At 32.6% G+C, this 23,527-nt stretch overlaps 2 protein-coding genes across 3 annotated transcripts; both read left to right on the top strand.

Moving 5' to 3' along the window:
* LOC109343663 (pentatricopeptide repeat-containing protein At1g22960, mitochondrial) lies at positions 4,907 to 8,053 on the top strand. Its single transcript, XM_019582074.1, has 2 exons — positions 4,907 to 7,497; positions 7,591 to 8,053. Exon 1 carries the CDS (start codon positions 5,157 to 5,159, stop codon positions 7,338 to 7,340), a length of 2,184 nt encoding a protein of 727 aa, XP_019437619.1. The 5' UTR covers positions 4,907 to 5,156; the 3' UTR covers positions 7,341 to 7,497; positions 7,591 to 8,053.
* On the top strand, positions 9,527 to 21,872 carry LOC109343662 (DExH-box ATP-dependent RNA helicase DExH5, mitochondrial-like). 2 transcript variants are annotated; one of them, XR_002107241.1, is made up of 19 exons: positions 9,527 to 9,951; positions 10,944 to 11,098; positions 11,199 to 11,286; positions 11,524 to 11,763; positions 12,812 to 12,907; positions 13,547 to 13,735; positions 13,883 to 14,042; positions 14,124 to 14,254; positions 14,949 to 15,116; positions 15,200 to 15,472; positions 15,752 to 15,946; positions 17,885 to 18,088; positions 18,294 to 18,363; positions 18,508 to 18,656; positions 19,754 to 20,059; positions 20,190 to 20,249; positions 20,477 to 20,532; positions 20,658 to 20,768; positions 20,861 to 20,976. XR_002107241.1 is itself a non-coding variant. In XM_019582073.1 (19 exons), exons 1-19 carry the CDS (start codon positions 9,835 to 9,837, stop codon positions 21,317 to 21,319), a joined length of 3,324 nt encoding a protein of 1,107 aa, XP_019437618.1. In that variant the 5' UTR covers positions 9,529 to 9,834; the 3' UTR covers positions 21,320 to 21,872. The 2 variants fall into 2 exon arrangements, 1 of the variants encoding a protein (XP_019437618.1); XM_019582073.1 differs by having other exon boundaries at positions 9,529 to 9,951; positions 20,380 to 20,532; positions 20,861 to 21,872.

The raw sequence follows: 23,527 nt of genomic DNA, 5'->3' as shown, positions 1-23,527 counted from the left end.
TTAACCAAATAATTTAATATAAAAAATAATAATAAAGTCGTTTATTTTAGTGAAGGGTACCACCTAAGGCGAGCGGGTAGGATGCTAATATATTCCCTGCCTTATAACCGACTCCCGAACCTGGATATCAAAAATTCAAAAGCCCAAGATAATTGGGCTTAAAAGATTTTTCTACATTTTTAACTATAAAATGTAGTGGCGACTCTAAATAAAGTCGTGCAGCCGAAAATCGGGGCGCGACAGAGTTCATTATATGTAAGACATTTTCTTGATGTTATGCATATTGAATAAATGTGTTTGAAAGTCTCCTTGGTATCTTACTCAATTTCCCTAGTAAGACCAAAGATGACTTGAATGCAATGTTGGACTTGGTTAGTATGAGAATAAGAAAGGAATTGGGGCTGATAATGAAGGGAAAACGTACATTCCTACCTCTAACAGCTTATACTTTGTCGAGGAAGGAGAAAACTGAATTTTGTAAATTTATTTATGGTATTAAAATTCCAGAAGGGTACTCTTCCAACATTCAGAATCTCATATCAATGAAAGACCTCAAGTTAAAAGGTCTTAACTCTCATGATTGTCGTGTACTTATGAAACATTTCTTGCCTATTGGAATACGGTCAATTCTACCTAAAAAAGTTCGAGGAACCATAACTAGGTTATGCTTCTTCTTCAAGGCAATTTGTATCAAAGTGATTGACCCTGGGAAATTACTTGCATTACAAAGACAAATTATTTTGATTTTATGTAAGCTTTAAATGTATTTCACACCTTCGTTTTTTGACATAATGGTTCATCTAAGCATTCATCTTGTTCGAGAGACACAACTATGTGGTCCTTCCTATATGAGATAGATGTACCCCTTTTAGAGTTATATGAAGACATTAAAAGGGAACCGATCAAGACCAGAGAGTTGTATTGTCGAGCGATATGTTGTTGAAGAAGCTCTTGATTTTTGTACCAGATATCTTACTGGTGGTGATTTCATCGACAATCCAAAGCCTCGATATGCAAAAAACATTTGTGAAAGTATTACTGGGAATGAAATATTGACTATAACAAGAACCGAACTGGAGCTAATGCACTTATATGTTTTACATAATGCCGACGAGGTTGAGCCATATGTTGAAACACACAAGGAGATGCTAAGGAAGTGTTACTCAAGTAAGAAAGAAAATTGGATTTCCAAAGAGCATAATCAATGTTTCATAAAGTGACTAAAAAATCGCATTAATGAGGAGTTGAATATAAATGCACATTTTGTTTTCGAAAGATTAAAATGGTTAGTCAATGGTCCAAGCCTTCATGTCTTATCCTACACTGGTTACCTAATTACTAGGTTCACATTTTATACGAAAAACAAGATGATCAAAGTAAAATGCAAAATAGTGGTGTGAGAGCGGACCATTGTTCATTATTCTTTTAACTAACAAAATAATCGTCAATAATATTGATGACCAAGAATATGAAGATATTGATGAAGATGATCCCTTTTGGGACATATCAGTCGCGTGAGAGTAGACCAACTACGGATGATGATTTATACATTAGATATGATCACGATGAAGGGCATTGGGTAAATCAATATGCTCCTCCAAACAAGGATGACCCTACAAGACAAAAACAACCAATGAAAATGAAAAAGTAGATGCAAGTAGTCTTTGTATAATTATAGTTTAATTTTAATTGTTTGTAATTTGTATAATATTGTTTCTTTGTAATTTGAGTACTTTTTTTATTTCTAATTATGTATTATGTCAAAACATAATTGACATGATATTCATTGTTTGTATTTTGTAATGTATTGATGTTTAATAAAACAAACTTTTGGTATGTATTAATGTGTCTATATTGTTCAGAATGTATAAATGTTTGTGATGTTGAAAATGTCTGTTACGCTAATAAATGAATATGCAGATATTAATTTATTCAATACAACAATGAATTATAGGGGAAGCCCTGACATGCGTTGTTGTACAGGATAACTACAATAGTGTTTTTTGTTGTACATTATTAATACAACATCGTTATGCATGTGATGCGTTGTTGTATTAATGTGTTGTTTGAGAAAATTTATGAATAATACAACAACATTTTTATGTTATTACGCTGTTAAATATATGAACTTCAACAGCGCAACCATAAGCATTGTTAATAATACCTATAAAATGCGCTGTTTATGTAAGACTATATGATAGCACTTTTTGTGTGTTGTGCTGTGATATATAATTAATACAACATGTGTGAAGCACGGTTAATGAACCATATACTACTGCGATAAAAAAGAAAGCGTCTGAAAGCACTGTTATACATATAAAATAAACGTTGTTAAACGACAATTCTGACTTAGTATCTGATTTGAAAATAAGCGATTTGATATATGAACTTATTTAATAACTACAACTTTTTAAGTTGGTAGTTGATAAACTCATTGAAATTTATATGAACGTATCAGTCATGAACTTATTTCATTTATCATCTTTCAAATAATTCATTGGCAAATCTTAACAAACAATTCTAATTCAATTAGTTAGTTTATCCATATTCAACTTTACATCCTAACAACTTATATTTGTGATCATGTTATTTTATCACAATTCACACTTTTTGTGGACTATTTTGATTGAACAAATGTCATATATCCTCAATTATGTCTCAATTTTCATCATCAAATCAATCAGATTTTAGCAATGTTACTTTTTGTTTTTAAATAAAATTCTTTATCGTTTTTAAATCACTGCCCATAAGTTATATTTGAAATTTGAAATAAGGTGTCTTTTGGATACGTTATAATTGGAGTGAATGAGAATTTATTCATTGCTGTTACACCTTCTAGCCACCAATGGAAAATTAAATGCCGAGGTCGGTGTTGCTTGTTTGTGGCAAAGAGACGGGGATCGTGGATGTAAGTTAATCAAGGAATTGCTTTGCATTTCATCCTACTTAATCATTCTTTCATGTGTCATTATAAGTTTGATAAATGATAAAAATATTTTATTATTAAATTTTTAACTTAAATTTCTCTATTCAATCCATCATAAATGATAACACATGAATTGAGATATTATCTGAGAGATAAGATATATTATCCTTAAATAAGAAAAAATATTAGTAGAGAGGTAAGAATAAAATAAATAAGAAAAAATGGATTCTTATTACTTTTAATTCATCTTTCTAATAATTTTTAAATTATTAAAAAAGTTATTGAAGACTAATTTAGAATGAATTTTATTTCTGTCTATCGGTAATTTTTTCCATACAAACATAAGAGTCAAACATTTTACGTGAAATTTAAGAAATTCAATTGACCTCTAACGATGATATTATTATTAGTAGTAACATAGATATGAAACAAGATGTTTCAAGTTATACTTTTATTATACCTATGAAAGTAACTCAATTTTCTAACGTTTAATAGATATTCTCACATCTATGCCATCTTGTGAAAGACGATCGAAAAAAAAATATTTAAGTCCCCATAAGTTGTATTAATTATAGAGCTGCAAGATATAAAATATGAATATTTGAATTCAAACCCTAATAAATATATAAATTATTTTTTCTATCTTCTCCATCAAAGTGTTACCTATCACAAAAAAAAATACTCACATTATCTAATCACCATTTTCAACTTATAAATTCATAAACACATCTGAATGGACATATATGTCACTTAAGGTTAAGCTGCCATATGTATGGAGCTAATATCTCACAACTGACTCTTGTCATATTCATGTGATTACAAATTTATAATATAAATGATAAAATATTTATATACTAAGACATAATAAAAGAATCATTTCACTTATTCTCATACTAATAATGTTAAGATAATGGAATATATATATATATATATATATTAATAGTGTAAAAAAATTATATATTGTTAACACGTCATCCACAATTTATATTTAGTTATCATTGATTTTTTAAAATAATATAAATAAATTATAGATAATATATTGGTTATATATAAATTTGTATAACAAAGCATAGATATTATATTATAAGATAAATATATACTATAAAACTTTTATAATATATATAGTGTTTGTTGTACACTAAATAACCATAAAACTATAGTGATAGAAATAGAGATAATATAATGATAATAATATAGTGATAGAAAAAGAGATAATATAATGATGGTAGTAGGGAGAGGTAAGAAGAACCTGATCCTATTCGTTCATCAGTTTGACTTGGTTATGATTAGGTCGTATATGTCCGATTTTTTGAGCTTAAGGTTAGGTTAAAAAATTAGACCAATTAATATTTAGGAAGTAAGACATAAATTTAACACAACCTATCATATGATCATTTATTTATCATATTTGTATATGTTTGTTCAATTATGTAGAAAGTAATAATATTTTTTTGCCCAAAAGTATTATTGATTCAATAATTTTTCAAAATATATACCTATATGTACATGATTAATAAAATATCTATATAAATATTATTTCACAAATGAATTATTATAAAGTTTTTTATACTATCAGCACATTATCCACAATTGATTTGTATTATTTTTATAAGTCAATGATGATTAACATATGAATGGTAAATAATTTACTGACAATGTAAAAAACACTTAAACTGTCAATATATACATACTAAATCATTCACGAATTACATATTTATAATAGTAAATAATATTGAATTTTTTTTATTTAAATTGATATTTAGAATTAAATTCACATTCAAAAGATTATCTAATCAACATTTATAGTCAAGTTAGCTATCAAATTCCAAAAACTTAGAACAAGGCTAAATAATTTGCACCTAATCCATATCAATTTGTTTTTCATGAGATAAAAGTACACTAACCCAACATGATCACTTCATCCTATAATGCTTCAGTTGCATTTATCTATCTTTTATCGTATCCCCCAAAACTAACTAACATTCTGGGTTTGCATCGGAGCTCCAAAGTAATGGGCTCGGGTCGTCGTTCCTCACGAATCCATACCAAACTCTAATTACCTCTTTCCCGCATAGCCGCCATTCCAACCGTTCTTCGCCACAGTCGCTGCTACTTTTCATGGCATCGCCACCACTCTCACCACCACCCTCACCACTACCCTCACCACCACCTCCTCCTCCTCCACCATTTTAAAAAGATCCTCTACACGCATGACCACCTTCCCTACCCAATGACCCTCTCCTTGAGAGCTTCTAGAGCTTTCACTCTCAAATCCCGCTTCATCTTCCCTTTCTCCACTTCAACCAACTCTCCACACCTCCAATACGACGCCGTTTCAGACCACAACGACAATTTCAAAACACCTTCGTTAATTTCTGATCAGTTTCGCGCCGCAGCTGAATACGACGCCGTTTTATCAAACAGTAACAAAAACAAAAACCCTTCTTCGTTAGTCTCTCATCAGTTTCGCTCTGCGGTTACCGAACCGGAGATTCTGGTTCGGGTTCTTAACTCGGTTCGGGACCGACCGAACCTTGCCCTCCGGTTTTTCCGATGGGCCGAGGCACAACCCGGGTTTAACCGATCTGAATTCGCGTTTGTCGTCATTCTCGAAATTCTCGCGAGAAACCGTTTAATGCGTTCTGCGTATTGGGTAATGGAGGAGGTAATTACGTTGAAAATGGATAGCGTTGTTATTGATGTTTTGGTTAATCGCGATGTTTATGTTTCTTCTGATGTTTCGGTTAAGCTTCTTGATTTGTTGCTTTGGATTTTCACGAAGAAATCAATGCTCGAGAGGTGTTTGGTTATTTTCTATAGGATGATTCATAATGATTTTTTGCCTGATGTGAGGAATTGTAATAGGGTTCTTAGGATGCTTAGGGATAGGAACATGGTTGATAGAGTTAAGGAAGTTTATAATGTTATGGTGGAGTGCGGAATAAGGCCTACGGTCGTAAGTTATAATACCATGTTGGATTCGTTTTGCAAGGAAGGGGAGGTTGGGCAAGCTTTGGAGCTTTTGTTGGAGATGCATGGGCGAGGGTGTTTGCCGAATGACATGACTTATAATGTCTTGGTGAATGGGTTGTCTAACAAAGGGGAGTTGAAGCAGGCGAGAGAATTGATTGAGGAGATGCTGAAGTTGGGATTGAAGGTTTCAGCTTACACGTATAACCCTTTGATTCGCGGGTACTGTGAGGTTGGGATGCTCGAAGAAGCAACAGGTCTTGGGGAGGAGATGTTGAGTAGAGGGGCTTTGCCGACGGTAGTTACGTACAATACGATTATGTATGGTCTTTGCAAGTGTGGGAGAGTGAGTGATGCTAGGCAGCTTTTATCTGTTATGTCGAATAAGAATATGATGCCGGACTTGGTTTCATATAACACTCTAATTTATGGTTACAGTAGGTTGGGCAACTTAGAGGAGGCTTTTCTCTTATTTGATGAGTTAAGACACAGAAGTATTATTCCCTCTGCCGTGACCTATAATACGCTTATAGATGGTCTTTGCAGATTGGGGGACTTGGATGTTGCTCGGCAGCTCAAAGATGATATGATCAATGGAGGGCCTAGTCCTGATGTATTTACTTTTACAATTCTTGTTAGAGGATCTTGCCAGATAGGAAACCTGCCATTGGCTGAGGAACTATTTGATGAGATGCTTCGTAGAGGGTTGCAGCCGGATCGTTTTGCCTATGCAACTCGAATAGTGGGTGAAATGAAGCTAGGTGACTCATCTAAGGCTTTTGGTATGCAAGAAGAAATGCTAAGCAAAGGTTTTCCTCCTGATTTGATCACTTATAATGTCTTTGTTGATGGGCTCTGCACATTGGGTGATTTGAAAGAAGCAAGTGAACTCGTGCAAAAAATGCTCCGTGTTGGACTTCTTCCGGATCATGTAACATATACTAGCATCATCCATGCTCACTTGATGGCTGGGGATCTTAAGAAGGCCAGAGTGGTGTTTTATGAGATGTTGAGCAAAGGGATATTTCCTTCAGTTGTCACATACACAGTTTTGATTCATTCGTTTGCAGTTAGGGGGAGGCTGGAACTTGCTCTTATGTACTTCTTTGAGATGCAAGAGAAGGGTGTGTGTCCAAATGTGATCACTTACAATGCTCTAATCAATGGACTTTGCAAAGCGAGAAAGATGGATCAGGCCTACAATTTTTTTATGGAGATGCAAGCAAAGGGTGTTTTTGCAAATAAGTATACATACACCATTTTGATTAATGAGAACTGCAACATAGGCCAGTGGCAGGAAGCTTTTAGGCTGTATAAGGATATGCTAGATAGAGAAATCCAACCGGATTCTTGCACACATAGTGCACTATTCAAGCATCTAAACAAAGACTATAAATTGCATGCAGTTCAGCATCTTGAAAAATTAATTGGAGGTGGTGAATAAGCTTCTGATGTAAAGACAAAGGACTGGTTATCTGTTACTTCCATTTTGGTATCCTCACATGACTAATGACTGAGAGGCATCCCTACATTGGGATGAGTTTCGCCTCATCGAGGTTGAAATTTCCCATACGATCCTGTCAAAATTTCTGTTTGTCATGGTAAGCAAGTACCCCCATTTTCCCTCGGATTCATAATATGTTATTTAACATTTATATTCATTTTGGCTTGATGCTTGTCCAATTTTTCTACAGGATGAAGATGCCAATAATGTTTGTGATTTTAAAGGACAAGAGATGAAGATGCAATGTCACTTTTTGACATGCTATATACCCTTCGACTAGGTAATACTTGGAAGAGTATGTAGATTTATCAATTAAGATTCAAAGATCTGTGACATTATGCTGCAAAGGCAAGAGGTATAGAGATGAAGCTCAATCCCCTAGCAAGATATTTGAAATAAATTTTTGACAGTCATACACCATTTTTTTCATTCATTGTTCCTAGTCTTTTGTGTGGAAGAGGAATTTTTTTGATGGGGTGGTGCTTATTCTTGCATCATACTTGTTATTATTTATAGGCCTAGTGGTCCAATTTTTTATTTTCCACCACAACTTGTAAAATGAATGGAAAATAAAGTTCAACCTCTTCTATACTAGCCACTGACAGAATAAATGTGAAACAATTTTCTCAGCATTTTATTGTATTCTGCTATTCTTTTACCTGTTTCAATTGTATACTAATTTTTATGCGTTATATATGCCACAGTTGCATCCTCTGTATCCCATTTTAAGTAGTTGATGCATTCCCTATTATTCTAAAGAGATAATAAATAAGAGTTTAATGTCTCTGCACATTATGTTAAAGTTTTTTATATTCATGTTACATCATTTATCATTGATTTGTATTACTTTTGTTTGAGAGTCAACAATGAGTACCATATGAATTATGAATTATGTATTGATAGTATAAAAAGGTTACATTGTCCATGTATAAACATTAAATCCAATAAATAATACATCCAAACAAAATACTATGGGGTGAAGATTTATTCTTTCTCCTTATAAGGAGAGCAAATCTTATGTCTCAAAAGGTGTCATCTCTTCTTATTGGTTAAAAAAATACTTTATTATTAAAATTTTAATTTAAATATATTTTTTAATCAATCAGAAATAGTAATATTGGAATGATACATTTTTGTGGAACAGCTGTGTGAACCCATTATAACTACAGTTCACATTTAAAAATCTAGTGCAGTGGAAATTACAATTAAATTGTTCCAACTGTACTCCCATCTCAATATAATTTTTAAGAGCATTTTTATATGGATTTAATATATATACACAGAAAGTAATACAATCATCTAGGATTTAATATAATTTCTTAAAAATGTTTTTTACGCAGTCAATTACCCACTATTGATTTATTAATCATCATTGACTCAAACAAAAGTAATACAAATGAATGATGAATGATGTGTTAACAGTGTAAAAAACTTTACACCGTGGTGCACATATTTTAAACTCTTTTTATATTCATCTTACTTATACATATTTTCAAAAACTGTGATTAGTGAAAACATCATCAGTATCTTATACAAAATATTCATCTCTAACAAAAACTGTGATGTTTAAAGCTTATAACTTGCTAAACAACCAAATTCACTTTATAGTTTTAGTATTGACATTAACTTCATCTAATTTCAATAAAACAACTCCACTTTATTTTGATTGTTTATAAGTGTTACTAAAAAGTAAACCTGATCTTGTTGGATTTTGAGATTCTTAAATCTGACTCTGAATCAGCTCCAACCTCGATTTCAATAGGCATAAAAAAATAATTTTGTAAATCTTTTTTGTATATAAATAATAGTTGTTCGGGGCAAATTTTGTCAACTTATACCTTACTGAGTTTGGAAAATTAAACCCAAACCTAAACTCTGTGAAATCAGATTTTCCCATCAAATTTTGGTAAAGTTCAAACAACTACTTTGACTTTGAATTATATTATCATCTCTAAATCAAATAATACATATAGTTCTGTCTTTAAGGACTCAAAATCAACACATCTTGACACTATAGGTTGATTTAACTTGGTAAATTTAAAATATTTTAACCAACTTATTTTATATTTAAATAGAAAAAATAAAAAGTTATAATACAACAATTTCGAAATAAAAATATTTACATATAATATTTTCTTCTACACTATCGAAATCTCAACGTCAGCGCATTTAGGCACTCGTACTCGTCCGTGCCTTGTATCCACGTTCAACTCACATAGTAACACTACAGAGCACGCGCCACTCGCCATCGTGCGCGTGCTTATCGCGAGCAACAACAATAGCACAGCGAAGAACAACTACAACTACAACTACATGCTTCTTGCTCTCAAAAACGACGCCGTCAAGCCTTCAATTGCATGCACTCGTCTCTATTCTTTTTCACTTCTCAATCTCAAAACCCTTATCTGCTAAAAATCATTTTCTATTTCTCGCTATGAAGGAATTACCTCTTCCTTCTCAACCATCCTCATACGACGCCGTTTACGTTTCCGAGCAAGTTCCTATCACTGAGAAAGGTTTGGATGGTAAATTTGACACTTCCTCATTACCGGTGAGATTACTTGTAATGCTCCTTTTATATTTCTGCACTTATTTTTAGTTAAATTAAATGTCTGTTTATTTTATGTCTTTGGTTATTAATGGTGGTTTTGCTTCACATTTCTGTTTTTGAATGTAGTAACATATGTGTATCAATGATACTTATGTTGTTTAATATATGAATGAATGACGATGATGTAGTGATGGTGTAAAAAAAGTTTCGCAAGAAGAAAGAAATGGTTGTTGTGCATTGACACTAAACACATTTTACACTAATAGAGCATCATCTGTTTATGGGGTTTAAAGTCAATGTCCTTTAAGATATGAATGAATAGTGAATGATGGATGTTAGTATAAAACCGCTATACTATGAATAGTGGATGATCCAGTTACAATGTAAAAAACCTTCACTCATTGGGCACTTACTAATTAGTGCTTATTCCCTCTCTTTCAAATCATGTCATTTAATTCATTTCATTCTCGCTAAAACATTTATCTGCATTGTGCGTGTTAAATGTGATTTCGTTACCTTCATGCTGCTTTTTGTTTCAAAATCTCACTCTACTTTTTACACCTGCATAACGATATATAATTTTGTGGTTAATCACATGCGTTGGATATTTAATTGGTACATTCATGGTCAATGGTTGATCCATTAGCCATCCAATAGACATGAATTTATAAAATTTATGAATTAGCTATAAAAAATGGTGCAAATAAGTTGTGAGAAGTTTTTGTTCTTCATTAATTTTCTTGAAGATTTATTTTGTAAAATTCCTTTGTGCTGAATTATTTGAAGTAACTTTTCATGTGTGTTAGACCAGTTTGCATAGACAGGTTATTATGCTTTACCAGTAGCATGTCTCTCTCTGCTCACTTTTGATTGATAAGATGCACATGATTTCTTGTTATCATTAGTGTAGATTTTTGTAAAGTAATTTAACACATTTTTTTAATTTATGTTGAAGATGGTTTTTTTTTGTTGCTTCAAAATTTGGTTATCAGGGTGCTTCCCCCAATGATGATACTTCTGAGTGGAAGCAGAAATTAACCATGCTTTTAAACGACAAGAATAAGCAAGAGTTGATATCAAGGGAGAAAAAGGATAGGCGTAATTTTCAGCAATTGGCTGCTTTGGCAAGCAGAATGGGTTTGTATAGGTATCTTTTCTCCTCTAATGGTCTGACTATTATTAATGCTTGAGCCAGTCTCGCTTTCTGTTGTGGTGCAGCTGCTCTTAATTTCACCTATATATTGCAGCCATCTGTATGCAAAGGTTGTTGTATTCAGCAAGGTTCCACTTCCAAACTATAGATATGATTTGGACGATCGACGCCCACTGAGGGAGGTATGTTTATCATGTTCCACAATCTTCTGGCTGCTCTCTGCTTTCCTTGACCATTTGAGAAGCATGAGCTTAAAATAAAAGCTAATGTTACCCAAGTTTTGTACCTGCTTTCTACATTCTCCGCAATAATCTTAATTCTTTAAGAATTTAAATCATTCTAAATTCTAATTTCATTTTGTTGGAAAATTTATCTCTCTGATTGAGAGTCACTTAAGTAAAACTTTCAGGAATTGACAGGTGAACCTGCCTATTACTACATTAAGGCGAGTTGATGCATATCTTGAAGAATACCAAAGCCAGAAGTCCAGGATGAAGGAAAGCTTTCCAGATTTGTCCTTTTCAAGATTAAACAGTGGCATTGATACAGATGAACTACTTTTTGAGCAGCCTAAGCCACTAGCATCAAATAAGGCTGTTTTGGAGAAAATTCTCAGGCAGAGAAGCTTACAAATGCGCGATCAGCAACAAGCCTGGCAGGTCACCTTTGCTGAAAATATAAAATCGTGTGATTATTTTATTACCTTGTGTTTACTTGTAAAATGTTGAAGTTATTGCAATATTTTTTGGGGATGAATGAATAAGAGAAGCTCTTCCCATTTATAATGTGTGGATTTCTTTATGCATCTAATTTTGAGGGGGCTTGGATAGGAAAGGCTGGTATCATAGTTTGAAGTGTTGATCTCTTATAATGAGATATGATGAAGACAGTGACGAGAGAGTATTAAGGGACACGGCTTGCACACTCAGTTGAAAGTTGAAACCCCAAAATGACTTGACACTTGAAGGACACAACTCTTTTTTAAAGAATTTCAAAAACATTCTTTTGTTTTCAAGTAACGTTCAGCAAGGTCATAGATAGATTAGATCTTAATTTTTTTTACATGAAGGTGAAAGACATATTTCATCTTGTTTTGAAATATTTTTTTGTAAAGAGACAAAGTGCTTACTTGTAAAATGATTCCTCTTAGTTGTTTTTTAGGCTCATTATCATAGGAAAAATGTAAAGCTTAGCAAGTTGTTTTGTGAAGGTGAGTATAATCCGGATTCTCAATTTAGATCTTTTGTCACATTGCTCATATTTAACTTCAATTGCTCCAGTATACAATGTCGTGTCCCAGTGTCTATATTTTGGATATTGTCCATGTATATGCTTCATAGCTTATGAGCCCAAATCCATTGACAATAAGACTAAACCTATTAAGTAATAACCCTAATATGAACATTGTTGTGGTTTTCGCTATGGGGCATTTCTTATTTTTCAGTTTCCTAGTTACTTTCTTTTATATGTCTTAATGAATGAATTTCTTCTTTTATTTGGAAAATATAACTATCATCTATGTCTGCTACAGCTAGCTGTCCTTTCCCATTATCTGTGCAAGTGCTTGTAGATAGAGGTTTTAGCACAATTATTTTGGGTATAGATGTTTTGCTCCTAATTATTAATTATTCGCAAAGATATCCAATGGGGTTTTTGAAACAAAAGAAAATGATTGAATGTTCTTGATGTCTTATCTTTTCATTTCAGGAATCTATAGAAGGAAGAAGAATGTTGGAATTTCGTAGTAGTCTCCCTGCTTATAAAGAGAAGGAAGCAATATTGTCAGCCATATCAAAGAACCAGGTTTGTTCAATCATTGTATTTTGTCACTTAGCCAATTTTCCTTTTGTTTTAATTAGGTCTATTTTTATGGAAAGATGCTAATTCATTTGAGAGACTTCTATGCTGATTTGTTTAATTAATTGTAGTATACGTTGTCAGTTATTTTGCCCAAAATTTTATTTTGATGGAGTAAGAAAACTTGAGAAAAGAGAAGTTCAACCAGGGGGAGGATAGAAAATCTTTCAAAGCATAAGAAAAAAGAAACCAAAATGCAAGGTGGTAGGGCTAAATATGTAACAAGGGTTCTAAATCTCTGAAAGTCTGAGATAGAAAGATACTGGTGTTCCTCTCCAATCAGATACCGAATGTATGAAAAAGTTGACTTTCGTAAGATTGTATTATCCTTTTTCTTTATAAAAGTAATCAAAACCTTACAATGAATGCTTAAATAAATGGAAAGCCTTGTTATCTGATATTCAAGAATTGCACAGAAAGGGGTAACAAAAAGGGGCATGGTTTATGGCATTGAACTTTTTGAAGGGGTTGATCTATGAAAATAAGGGTCATGCAAATTGAATCTTTAGTAATATTTGAATAAATACTTTTTAAAGCTTGCCATCTCAGATTGAACTTTTAATTACTAAATGACACATTTTGCAGGTAATTATCATTTCAGGCGAAACAGGTTGTGGGAAGACAACACAACTTCCACAATTTATTTTAGAATCTGAGGTAGAATTAGTCCGTGGAGCTTTTTGTAATATTATATGCACACAACCAAGACGCATTTCAGCAATTTCTGTTTCTGAAAGGGTTGCTTGTGAGAGAGGGGAGAAGTTGGGCGAATCTGTGAGTTTTCTGTAGACAATTATTGTTAATCATTCTTCCAACACATTACTTTTCTCTGTTCTGTTGTATGGTTTCCTTTCCTGAGAATTTAAAGAAATCTCTCTCTCCCTCTCCCTCTCCCTCTCCCTCTGGCTTCTTTCATGAAAGGTTGGTTATAAAGTTAGACTGGAGGGTATGAAAGGGAGAGATACCCATCTTCTCTTTTGCACAACAGGCATTTTATTGAGAAGATTACTAGCTGATAGAAACTTAAAAGGTGTAACTCACATTATTGTGGATGAAATTCATGAGCGTGGGATGAATGAAGGTAAAATTCTGAACTTGATTGAATCATTGGTTTCTTGCTAATTTCTTATGTTCATGTCCTTGTGTTTTATTTGTGTGACAGATTTTCTGTTTATTGTTCTTAAAGATCTCCTACCCCACCGACCAGAATTGAAACTAGTTTTGATGAGTGCCACCCTTGATGCAGAGCTCTTCTCCTCATACTTCAGTGGAGCTGCAGTTATTAAGATTCCGGTGTGTCACAGAAACTGGACGACATTGCTTGCTTGCATTGTTAAGGGAGATAGTTATATCTCTGGGAATTTACTATGATTAATGGTTCATGAATCTTAGGGGAGAAAGCATTGTTTTAACATTTAATAGGAATGCAGATACTTCAGGTTTTTGCTAGATATAAAATCATTGATAACTCTTCACTTAATATCACAAACTTTTAAGAGAGTTGAATTTTAACATGGTTTAGAACCTCTATTTCCAAGTGGTCAAGACTCAAGAGTTTCCTTGCCACCTCCATTCTTTTAATAGAATTACTCTTGGTCTTTATATTCCATTATGATGCTTCATCTTTGGTGGTTATTTGCTATTTGTTTTTTTGTTCTTATCATCAGTATGTATAATGGACATGGCTGGCAGGGCGATAAAGTTAAAACAAATAGAATTTCAGACCAGTGAACAACTCAAGTGTTATTATTTGGAACTACAATTGATTGTAAAGGTGTAATATCTAAATTGGGTTGAAATGGCTAAAAAATTCATAATAAGAATTTATAGTTTCTGTTGTAGTTGTGTACATTGTTGAATGGCCCAGAGGATAATTAAACCTCTGTTTTTTTATTTATTCGGATGCAACTTAGGATTACTGTTTTGATGCTTAAAGTTTTTATTTCCTCTTTACTTATTGGTTGGGTGGATTTGGTTGCTAATATAGGGTTTTACATACCCTGTTCAAACTCATTTTTTGGAGAATATTCTGGAAATGTCGGGCTACAGTTTGACTCATGATAATCAAATTGATGATTACGGCCAAGAAAGGATTTGGAAAATGAACAAACAGGTCCCAAGAAAGAGAAAAAGCCAAATTGCTTCTGCTGCAGAGGTATTTAAAATTCTGTTACTATAGTGGCTCCACTTCTTGTTATGTATTTCTTGATTAAGTTAATTATTGAGAAATATGACCAGGATGCTGTAAGAGCTGCTGATTTCAAAGATTACTGTCTGCAAACACAGGAGTCTTTGTCATGTTGGAATCCTGACTGTATTGGTTTTAACCTCATAGAATATATCTTGTGCAATATATGTGAGCATGAAAGGCCTGGTGCTGTATTAATTTTCATGATAGGATGGGATGATATAAATGCTCTGAAAGAGAAGCTCCTGATGCATTCTATATTGGGTGATCCAAGCCGAGTTTTGTTGCTTACATGCCATGGCTCAATGGCCAGTTCGGAGCAGGTAATGTGTTGTCTGTTGGTGGTATATTGTTTGAGATGACTTGGTAATTTGCATGAATAACCTAGCATGTGAGGCTTCCGCTGCACCAATACATGTTATAATTTTGTGGTTAAAGAAAATAAGGCATAATGATTTGATTCCTTATCCCTAGAGGAAAATTTACTTTAAAAAAAAAATATATTGCACGCATAGTCTTATAACAAAGAATACATGTGCAGATGTGCTTTACTGTCCTGCTTACAATCAATATCTAGATAAGATTATATCTTGGATATGCAGAGTTTAATATTTGAAGAAACTGAAGACGGAGTACGGAAAATAGTGCTAGCTACCAATATTGCTGAAACGAGTATCACTATAAGTGATGTTGTTTTTGTTCTTGACTGTGGAAAGGCAAAAGAATCATCATATGATGCACTGAATAACACACCTTGTTTGCTTCCCACCTGGATCTCAAAGGTTTCTGCTCAACAAGTAAGGTTATTTTAATTGATTATATCTTTGGCAGTATACATTATATAAAATGTCTTAGTAGAAGGTATTTTCTGCTTCTGCCATTTTTATGTATTTATATTGTGTTGGTCTTTTGCAATTCTTTTCAAATAGAAACTTTGCACAAAAAAATATCTGCTTAATTTTTAGTTAGAACAATTTATTTCACTGAATTCTTGTTCTCTTGAATACTGGCAATATACTTAATTATTAGGGATGGCAAAAAAACCCCGACCCGTGAGTACCCGTGGAAATACCCGCAACGGGTATCCGCAAAAATAGCTAATGAGCGGGAACGGGTTTTATGATACCCGCCCCGTGGGTACCCGCATATTAATAAATTTATTTTTTAATTAAACTTATATATATATATTATAGTTTTTTTTTAATATTATATATGATAAATTTATTATTATTTCATAATAAATTACACTTATTTGACTATATTCATAAATCTATCATATAAATATCTTATTATTCATGTAATAATCATTTTTACAAAATATATAAATATATAATTAAACTAAAAACCTGTTGGTTACCTGCTACCCGCACAGGTACCGCAAATATTGCGGATTTGGGAACGGGAAAACACTACCCGTGCCCGCCCGCACCCGTTGCTATCCCTATTAATTATAGGGCTACAGCTCATATTCTAGGTTGTGTATGAAATTTGGTATGACAGGTTGACAACAACTCTGCATATTTGTGCTAGATTTAGGCTTAGCTCTTGTTAAGTTTTGCAGTTGGCATTGAGAGTCTGTCAGTTCTACTAGAATTGCAAGATAAGGAGAAGAAATATACAGACGAGGACATACTACAGGAGTACAGGAAACCTGTTATTTTACCAAGATACAAGAAAATGTAGTATTGGTTATGTATGGAGTAGGCAATGCACTAGTTGAGTGCCATACTTTTTTGTTTTTCGAGGGGGAGGGGTCAAACATGACATTTTTGTCGCCTGATTATTATTCATGTTTAGCTCATTGTGTGCATCAAATATTCAATTAGAAATTGATGTCTTATTATTATTTATTATTATTATTTATGAATTAGAAAAAGGCATTACACCCTAATCTATCAACTTTGTTGTTTGGATTAGTTGCAAAAGATAAATTATTCCAATAATCAATTATATATAAAGTCTATTTAACTTTATAATAGAATCAGTTTTATATTGGTTATGTTTTCTGAAAAGTGATTTTAAGATATTTTGTTCTTTGGATTTGTAAAAAAACACTTGCATGGTAAATTAAAAAAAAGGGGTGGAGTATGTATAGATTATTAATATTTTTTTTTGTATTAATTCCGTGAGGGTGAAATGCTAACAAATGTGATTAGTTTTAAAATAATAATTTTTAAAGTTAAGCTTGAAATTTCAAGCTTCTCTAAAACTGCTTTTCCCATAAAAACTATCTTTTCCTAAATTAATCAGGTTTTCCAAATATGTCAGATTATACTGTACCTCTTTAATCTTTCCCAAACACACTCTTTGTGGCGATTTCCATCCAATCCATCCAAACTAGCTGTCAAGGTTAGTGTCCAATGACTGATATTTCATGCTAACTTTGGGCTAGAATGCAATGTCATTCAAGGGAAAGAGGATTTATATTCCCTGTTATGACTGGCATCTTTTCGCATGACTGGCCTGATATTCTTGTCAAAACATCATGTTAACATGACTTATAGCTATTAAGTGTTAACATGGCTTGATGATCTTGTTAGCTATTTGGACAGACTTGATGGAAAATCATGTGTTTGAAGTGTGCCATTTTATAAATATCAGGGATGAAATTGTATTTGGACTCGGACCATCGTGGGGCCAAAGTGCAATTTCCTGTGAACCATGATACTAAATATAAACATTTTGCCTTTAACATTGAATTTATTGGTTCTCTCCACTTAATTCTATTTTTCTAGAGAAGAGGAAGAGCTGGTCGTGTTCAACCTGGTGAATGTTACCATCTCTATCCTAGATGTGTTCATGATGCTTTCACAGAGTATCAGTTGCCTGAAATTTTGAGGACACCTTTGCAATCTCTCTGTCTGCAAATAAAAAGTTTAAAGCTTGGAAGTATATCCGAGTTCTTGTCTAGGGCTTTACAGTCTCCTGAAATGCTCGCAGTAATGATAAATTCAGTATTCCTTCCTTATTCAGTGCTTTCATTTTATCACCAACTATCCATATATATATATATGTATGTATATATATATATATATATATATATATATATTCTCCATTTTTTAAGTACACTCTTTTATTCATTTTGTGTTGATTGTATGTATATAACTTGTATCTCTCTTCTTGGTCTACCCATTTTATTCATAGGTTCAAAATGCAATTGAATATTTAAAAATAATTGGAGCTTTTGACGAGAATGAGAATCTGACTATTCTAGGTAGGTTGATCCCTTCCCAGTACTTGAAAATCTGGCTTATTAAATATTTTCTCTCCAAATTTTGATGATGCCTCAGTTGGTCTGATAGTTGCTAGTTTTTCCCCTCAAAGTTTGATGCCCCATAGTTGATATTTCAATTGATAGGACATTATCTGACAATGCTTCCAATGGAACCCAAACTTGGAAAGATGCTTATATTTGGTGCCATCTTCAATTGCCTGGATCCCATATTAACTATTGCTGCGGGCCTCAGTGTGAGAGATCCTTTTCTAGCTCCATTGGATAAAAAAGATGTAAGTTATTCCTTCTTTAGATGATTGCAACGTAATAATTTTTTTATTTTCGATAATATAGTTGATTCTTTTTATTAGATTCATTTGAAATTTACTTGTTTTCACTTCTCTGCATGAACTTACGGCATGAATACTAAGTTCAATTTGTTTTTTCTTCTGTTTCTATTGTTCAAATATCAAATGCCAAATCCAATTAAATTTATACCAGGACAATCCATACTGTGATGAAATTCATTTGACTTATGCCCTTTATATGTGTGTCCATGTATTAAAACTGCACATTGCATACTGTAAACCACTGATGGGCATCCTCTTCCTTTCCTAGTCATCAAGTACCTCATTTCTTCTAGTCCCTTGTTCTAATGTGTTTTTTCTATTGTTCTCTAACATTTGGGATTAGTTTTCAACAACACACATTATGACTAACTGGTCTGAGTGACTGAGTTTGAAGAAAAGTTTATGATAAGTAAATGATGTATGTATAACCTATTAAGTCAAATCTTGCTTCTTACCTGTCTCCTGTGTGTTTCATTTTACTTTGTTTTCATCTATCTATTTGAGTTTAGGAACAAGTGATGGAAGTATGGAACTCAAGAAAAAATCTTTCTAGCCTACCTTGCCTTTTTCGTCTACTGAACTTTGAAAATAGATTTGATGAGGATTCGACTACTGGAAGAGGGAAATTTGTTCTGTCAAAATTATTGCCTCATTTTTCACTTTTCTCTTTCTGTTTCAGAAGAGATATCTCTTGGCTTGTCTTTAGCTCTCTTCCTCATCCAGAAACCTTTTTTCCCTATCCAGAACAAAAGTTAGATCCCACATTTTGCATCTTACTTGAAAGGATTTCTTAACTGAATCCTATTCATGCGGTAATACATTAACCTTCTTTGTTTGCTTCATTGCGACAATCATGTTATGTTGCCTTTCTGACATTTTCTCAATGTGATGAGCTAGTTAGAATGAGTACTAGTGTACTACAATAGTCAAATTTGTTTAGATCCATTGGCAGATATGGACACTTTTGTAAAACAATTTCTCCCATGATTATTTGATGATTTCATTATGAGGATTTGATTAATCAAACTTCTCCATTACAGCTTGCAGAGGCTGCAAAATCTCAGTTCTCCCATGATTACAGTGACCACCTCGCAATTGTGAGGGCTTATGAGGGATGGAAAGATGCTGAAATAGGCCTCACTGGACATGAATACTGCTGGAAAAACTTTCTTTCTGCACAATCCATGAAAACTATTGATGCTCTTCGTGAAGAATTCTTATCCCTGCTTAAGGATATTGGATTAGTTGATAGCAATGCAACCAGTTGCAATGCATGGAGCTATGATGTTCATCTTATTCGTGCAGCTATTTGCTATGGCTTATATCCTGGAATTTGCTCTATTGTGGTATACTCTTATATTGCATAATACTATATATATTTTTATTCTAGAACCCCTTCCCCTAGTGTTCAAGGATATTGTATATCTAGTGTACATTTATGTTGAGTAAATAATTATGTTGTAATATCATTTGCAGCATAATGAGAAGTCATTTTCTCTGAAAACAATGGAGGATGGTCAAGTCCTCCTACATTCGGTTAGTCCATTAAAGTCATTATAATTTGTGGTGGTGGTTGTGAAATTGTATAATTCTCATACTTATTTAGTCTATGCAGTCTTTTAATTCTGTTTTTCCCCCCAAATGCATGTTTATTTCATTTGCCTAGAATTCAGTTAATGCTCGGGAAACTATAATTCCACACCCATGGCTAGTTTTTAATGAGAAGATAAAGGTGAACTCAATATTTCTCCGTGACTCAACAGCTGTGTCTGATTCATTGGTGCTTCTATTCGGTGGAAGCATCTCAAAAGGAGATGCTGTAAGTTCCTTGTGATTTTTATTGGTTCTAATGTTTGTTCTATAAGATGATGCAGTTCAAAATTACCCTCTAAATTTTACTTCTTTGATGTTTTACTGTCGTTCCTATCATTTTCTTTTTCGCAGGATGGTCACTTAAAAATGTTAGGGGGATATCTTGAGTTTTTCATGGAACCCACTGTTGCTGACATGTACCAGAGTATAAGGCAAAAACTTGCTGACTGCATTCAGAGCAAAGTAAGAGCAAATTAATTTTTTTTATACTGAGAGCAAATTAGTTAAGCATGTGAGTTTTGAGTTATAATTAAACTTACTGTTGGACTTGGCAGCTACTGTTTCCGATGATGGGCATACATTCATTTCATGAGCTCCTATCTGCTGTACGGTTGCTGATTTCAGACGATAAATGTGAAGGCAGATTTGTATTTGGTTGCCAGATCCTTAAACCATCACAGCCATCTATGATGACCTTGCAGCCAGTGTTGGTTTCAAGGACAGAGAGTGGACCCGGGGGTGATAATTCTAAAGGTCAGCTCCAAACTGTGTTGACAAGGGCCGGATTGGCTGCGCCCGTCTACAAGACTATGCAATTGAACAATCAGTTTCGTTCTACAGTCGAGTTTAACGGAGTGCAAATAACAGGCCAACCTTGTAACAATAAGAAAACAGCAGAAAAAGATGCCGCGGCTGAGGCACTAGTGTATCTTATGAATAAAAGACATACTGGGCATGAGTATATCAATCACATGGCAATGTTGCTAAAGAAAAGTAAGAAGGATCACATTTAAGCATTCAACTATTATGGCCTTGCCAAGAATGTAAATGACTCCAAGATGAATTGGTTCCTTCTCTCTTCTCTCTTCTCTTCGGGAATGACGCCATTGTTAATGTCTTTGAGCCAATTTTGCAGCATATACAACACCAGTGAATTTGAAGAGAAGATAGAAGGAATTTGTGAACTAGAAGCAAGAAATAGCCAATTAAAGCTTTTGGGTATTAAACTGTCCAATTTTGATGCGTTTGGATCTTCAGCATTTTTAGTGAGAGAATATGGATACTTTGGAAAGTCCTTATACAAATGATGATGTAGTGCATTCCATTCATCATGTGCGATAAGCATATCCATTGGAGGAATGTTTCCATCCTGAGTTTTAGTATCTTTTCACCACCATCAAGTTATTTGTATAGTTTATTTTCGAAATGTAAAATTTTGTTGGCACTCTCAGAAGGGCGCTAGTTATATGTTTAGGTGCAAAATATTGATGTAAATACAAGGAATGAGTTTTAAAATATATATGGCAGGTGAAGTTGAAAAATGGAAATGAAATTATGGGTTGTTTAGCATTAGTAAAAATCTGAAAAAAATGCATTGAATATATTTTACGATTCAAGTGCGCATGAACTTGATCTAAAAATTTATTTTGGTCAAAAAGATATTTAAATAAACCTTTTTTAATAATATTATAAGAGAAAATATTTGATGTACTGACTGTTTAGATTTTTTTATATATCACATGTTTGGCATACATTAGTTAATAATTTAACTATTAAATAAAAGTAATATATATAAATATGATTTTTGTACTAAAAATGTTCACTCCATGTAGGGTTGTTTATAGATCGACTTTTATTGATTTTTAGGTTGAAATTCATTCAATCTGATAACATAAATAACAAATGGTTTCGTTAGGTTTGGTGGATTTAAATTGAAATATTCAATCCGATTTAAACTTTATTGGTACCATTTTACTCTATTTTTAATAAAACATAAGTTTATTACATTGTCAAAAGTGTAAGTTCACAAAAAAAAAAGTGCATATTCAAAATAATATGCTCAAAACACTTTCAAAGTGCTTGACAAAAAACCATAAAACACCAATAATAATATTTGAAGACTGTAAGTACCAAGTTTGATACATATCCATACATTCAATTTCAAATTAAAAATATCCATATCCATACCAAGAGACTTGTAGTCTATGATGATTGGGAAGACTATTTTATATGAACGTTGGTTTTAGAAATTTAGGAACCGTTGGAACTAAGTCATATATTAAAGAAAAGATACTAGAGAATGATGTTTATTATTGTCTAAATTCTTCAACCAATTTTATGACTTATTAACTTTGTGTGACTGTAGTGTTATATTTACCAAATTGTTATTATATTAGTGTTATATATGTTATTACTTATTAAATTGTTTCTCAGTGTCTTGAAAATTTGGAACATATCTTTTAACTTTTGTAGTGTTAAATTTAAAACTAACATATATCATATATTGTTATACATACATGTATAATTATATACGACACTAATTCTGAATTGTAAGGTTATATTTTATAATTCATACATATGTTACTAATAGTTGATTATGTTGTCATTAATAAATATATATGTTATTAATTGATTATGGATTGTATTATTATATATGTAATAATATATTTTCTCTTTATAAATTACATAATTGTTATACATGTTATAAACAAACAATTATGAATTTCTATTTATTTATAATAATAATAATAAGTGTTTTTCGTTTTATGAATAAACTATATCTCTTGTAATATATTTTGAACTTTTAATTGATGTAAGATTTTTTATAAAAAATAATATGAAAAACCATGGAGCCGAACCGAATCATTCAAGAGTGATTCAATTCGATTTTTATAGTTAAATTTGTGATTAACTGAGTGAAATTGAACCATGTATTTCTGTTCAGTTCGGTGATTAAAAATACACCAAAAATTGAACCAAATTTTTACACTCATGAGTTGATTCCATAGAGTTCCTAAAATTGGAATAAAAAGTCAAATCAATCACTTATAAAACAGTCCAATATTATCAATCAAATTCAATTTGTTGTTCACTTTGGTATGAATCTCAATATCCTAGTAAACCGGAGTCAAATCTTGTGTCAAATTATTTATCATTCTATGCACTTCTTGTTTTTTTATTAGTCATAAAAATAAAAAATAATTAAACATATATTAACTTTA

Source organism: Lupinus angustifolius, chromosome LG03, assembly GCF_001865875.1.
Source record: "Lupinus angustifolius cultivar Tanjil chromosome LG03, LupAngTanjil_v1.0, whole genome shotgun sequence".
Classification (NCBI taxonomy): Eukaryota; Viridiplantae; Streptophyta; class Magnoliopsida; order Fabales; family Fabaceae; genus Lupinus; species Lupinus angustifolius.
Note: the sequence above shows the minus strand (reverse complement) of the source record. Positions and strands in the feature narration are given on the sequence as shown.

Bases quoted from the DNA above. Each gene is read 5' to 3' on its own strand.
- LOC109343663 (XM_019582074.1), top strand. From the start codon at position 5,157: ATGACCCTCTCCTTGAGAGCTTCTAGAGCTTTCACTCTCAAATCCCGC.
- LOC109343662 (XM_019582073.1), top strand. From the start codon at position 9,835: ATGAAGGAATTACCTCTTCCTTCTCAACCATCCTCATACGACGCCGTT. The intron at 11,099-11,198 runs GTATCTTTTCTC...TATATATTGCAG, and splicing joins AGCAGAATGGGTTTGTATAG to CCATCTGTATGCAAAGGTTG. The intron at 20,250-20,379 runs GTTAGTCCATTA...TCATTTGCCTAG, and splicing joins GTCAAGTCCTCCTACATTCG to AATTCAGTTAATGCTCGGGA.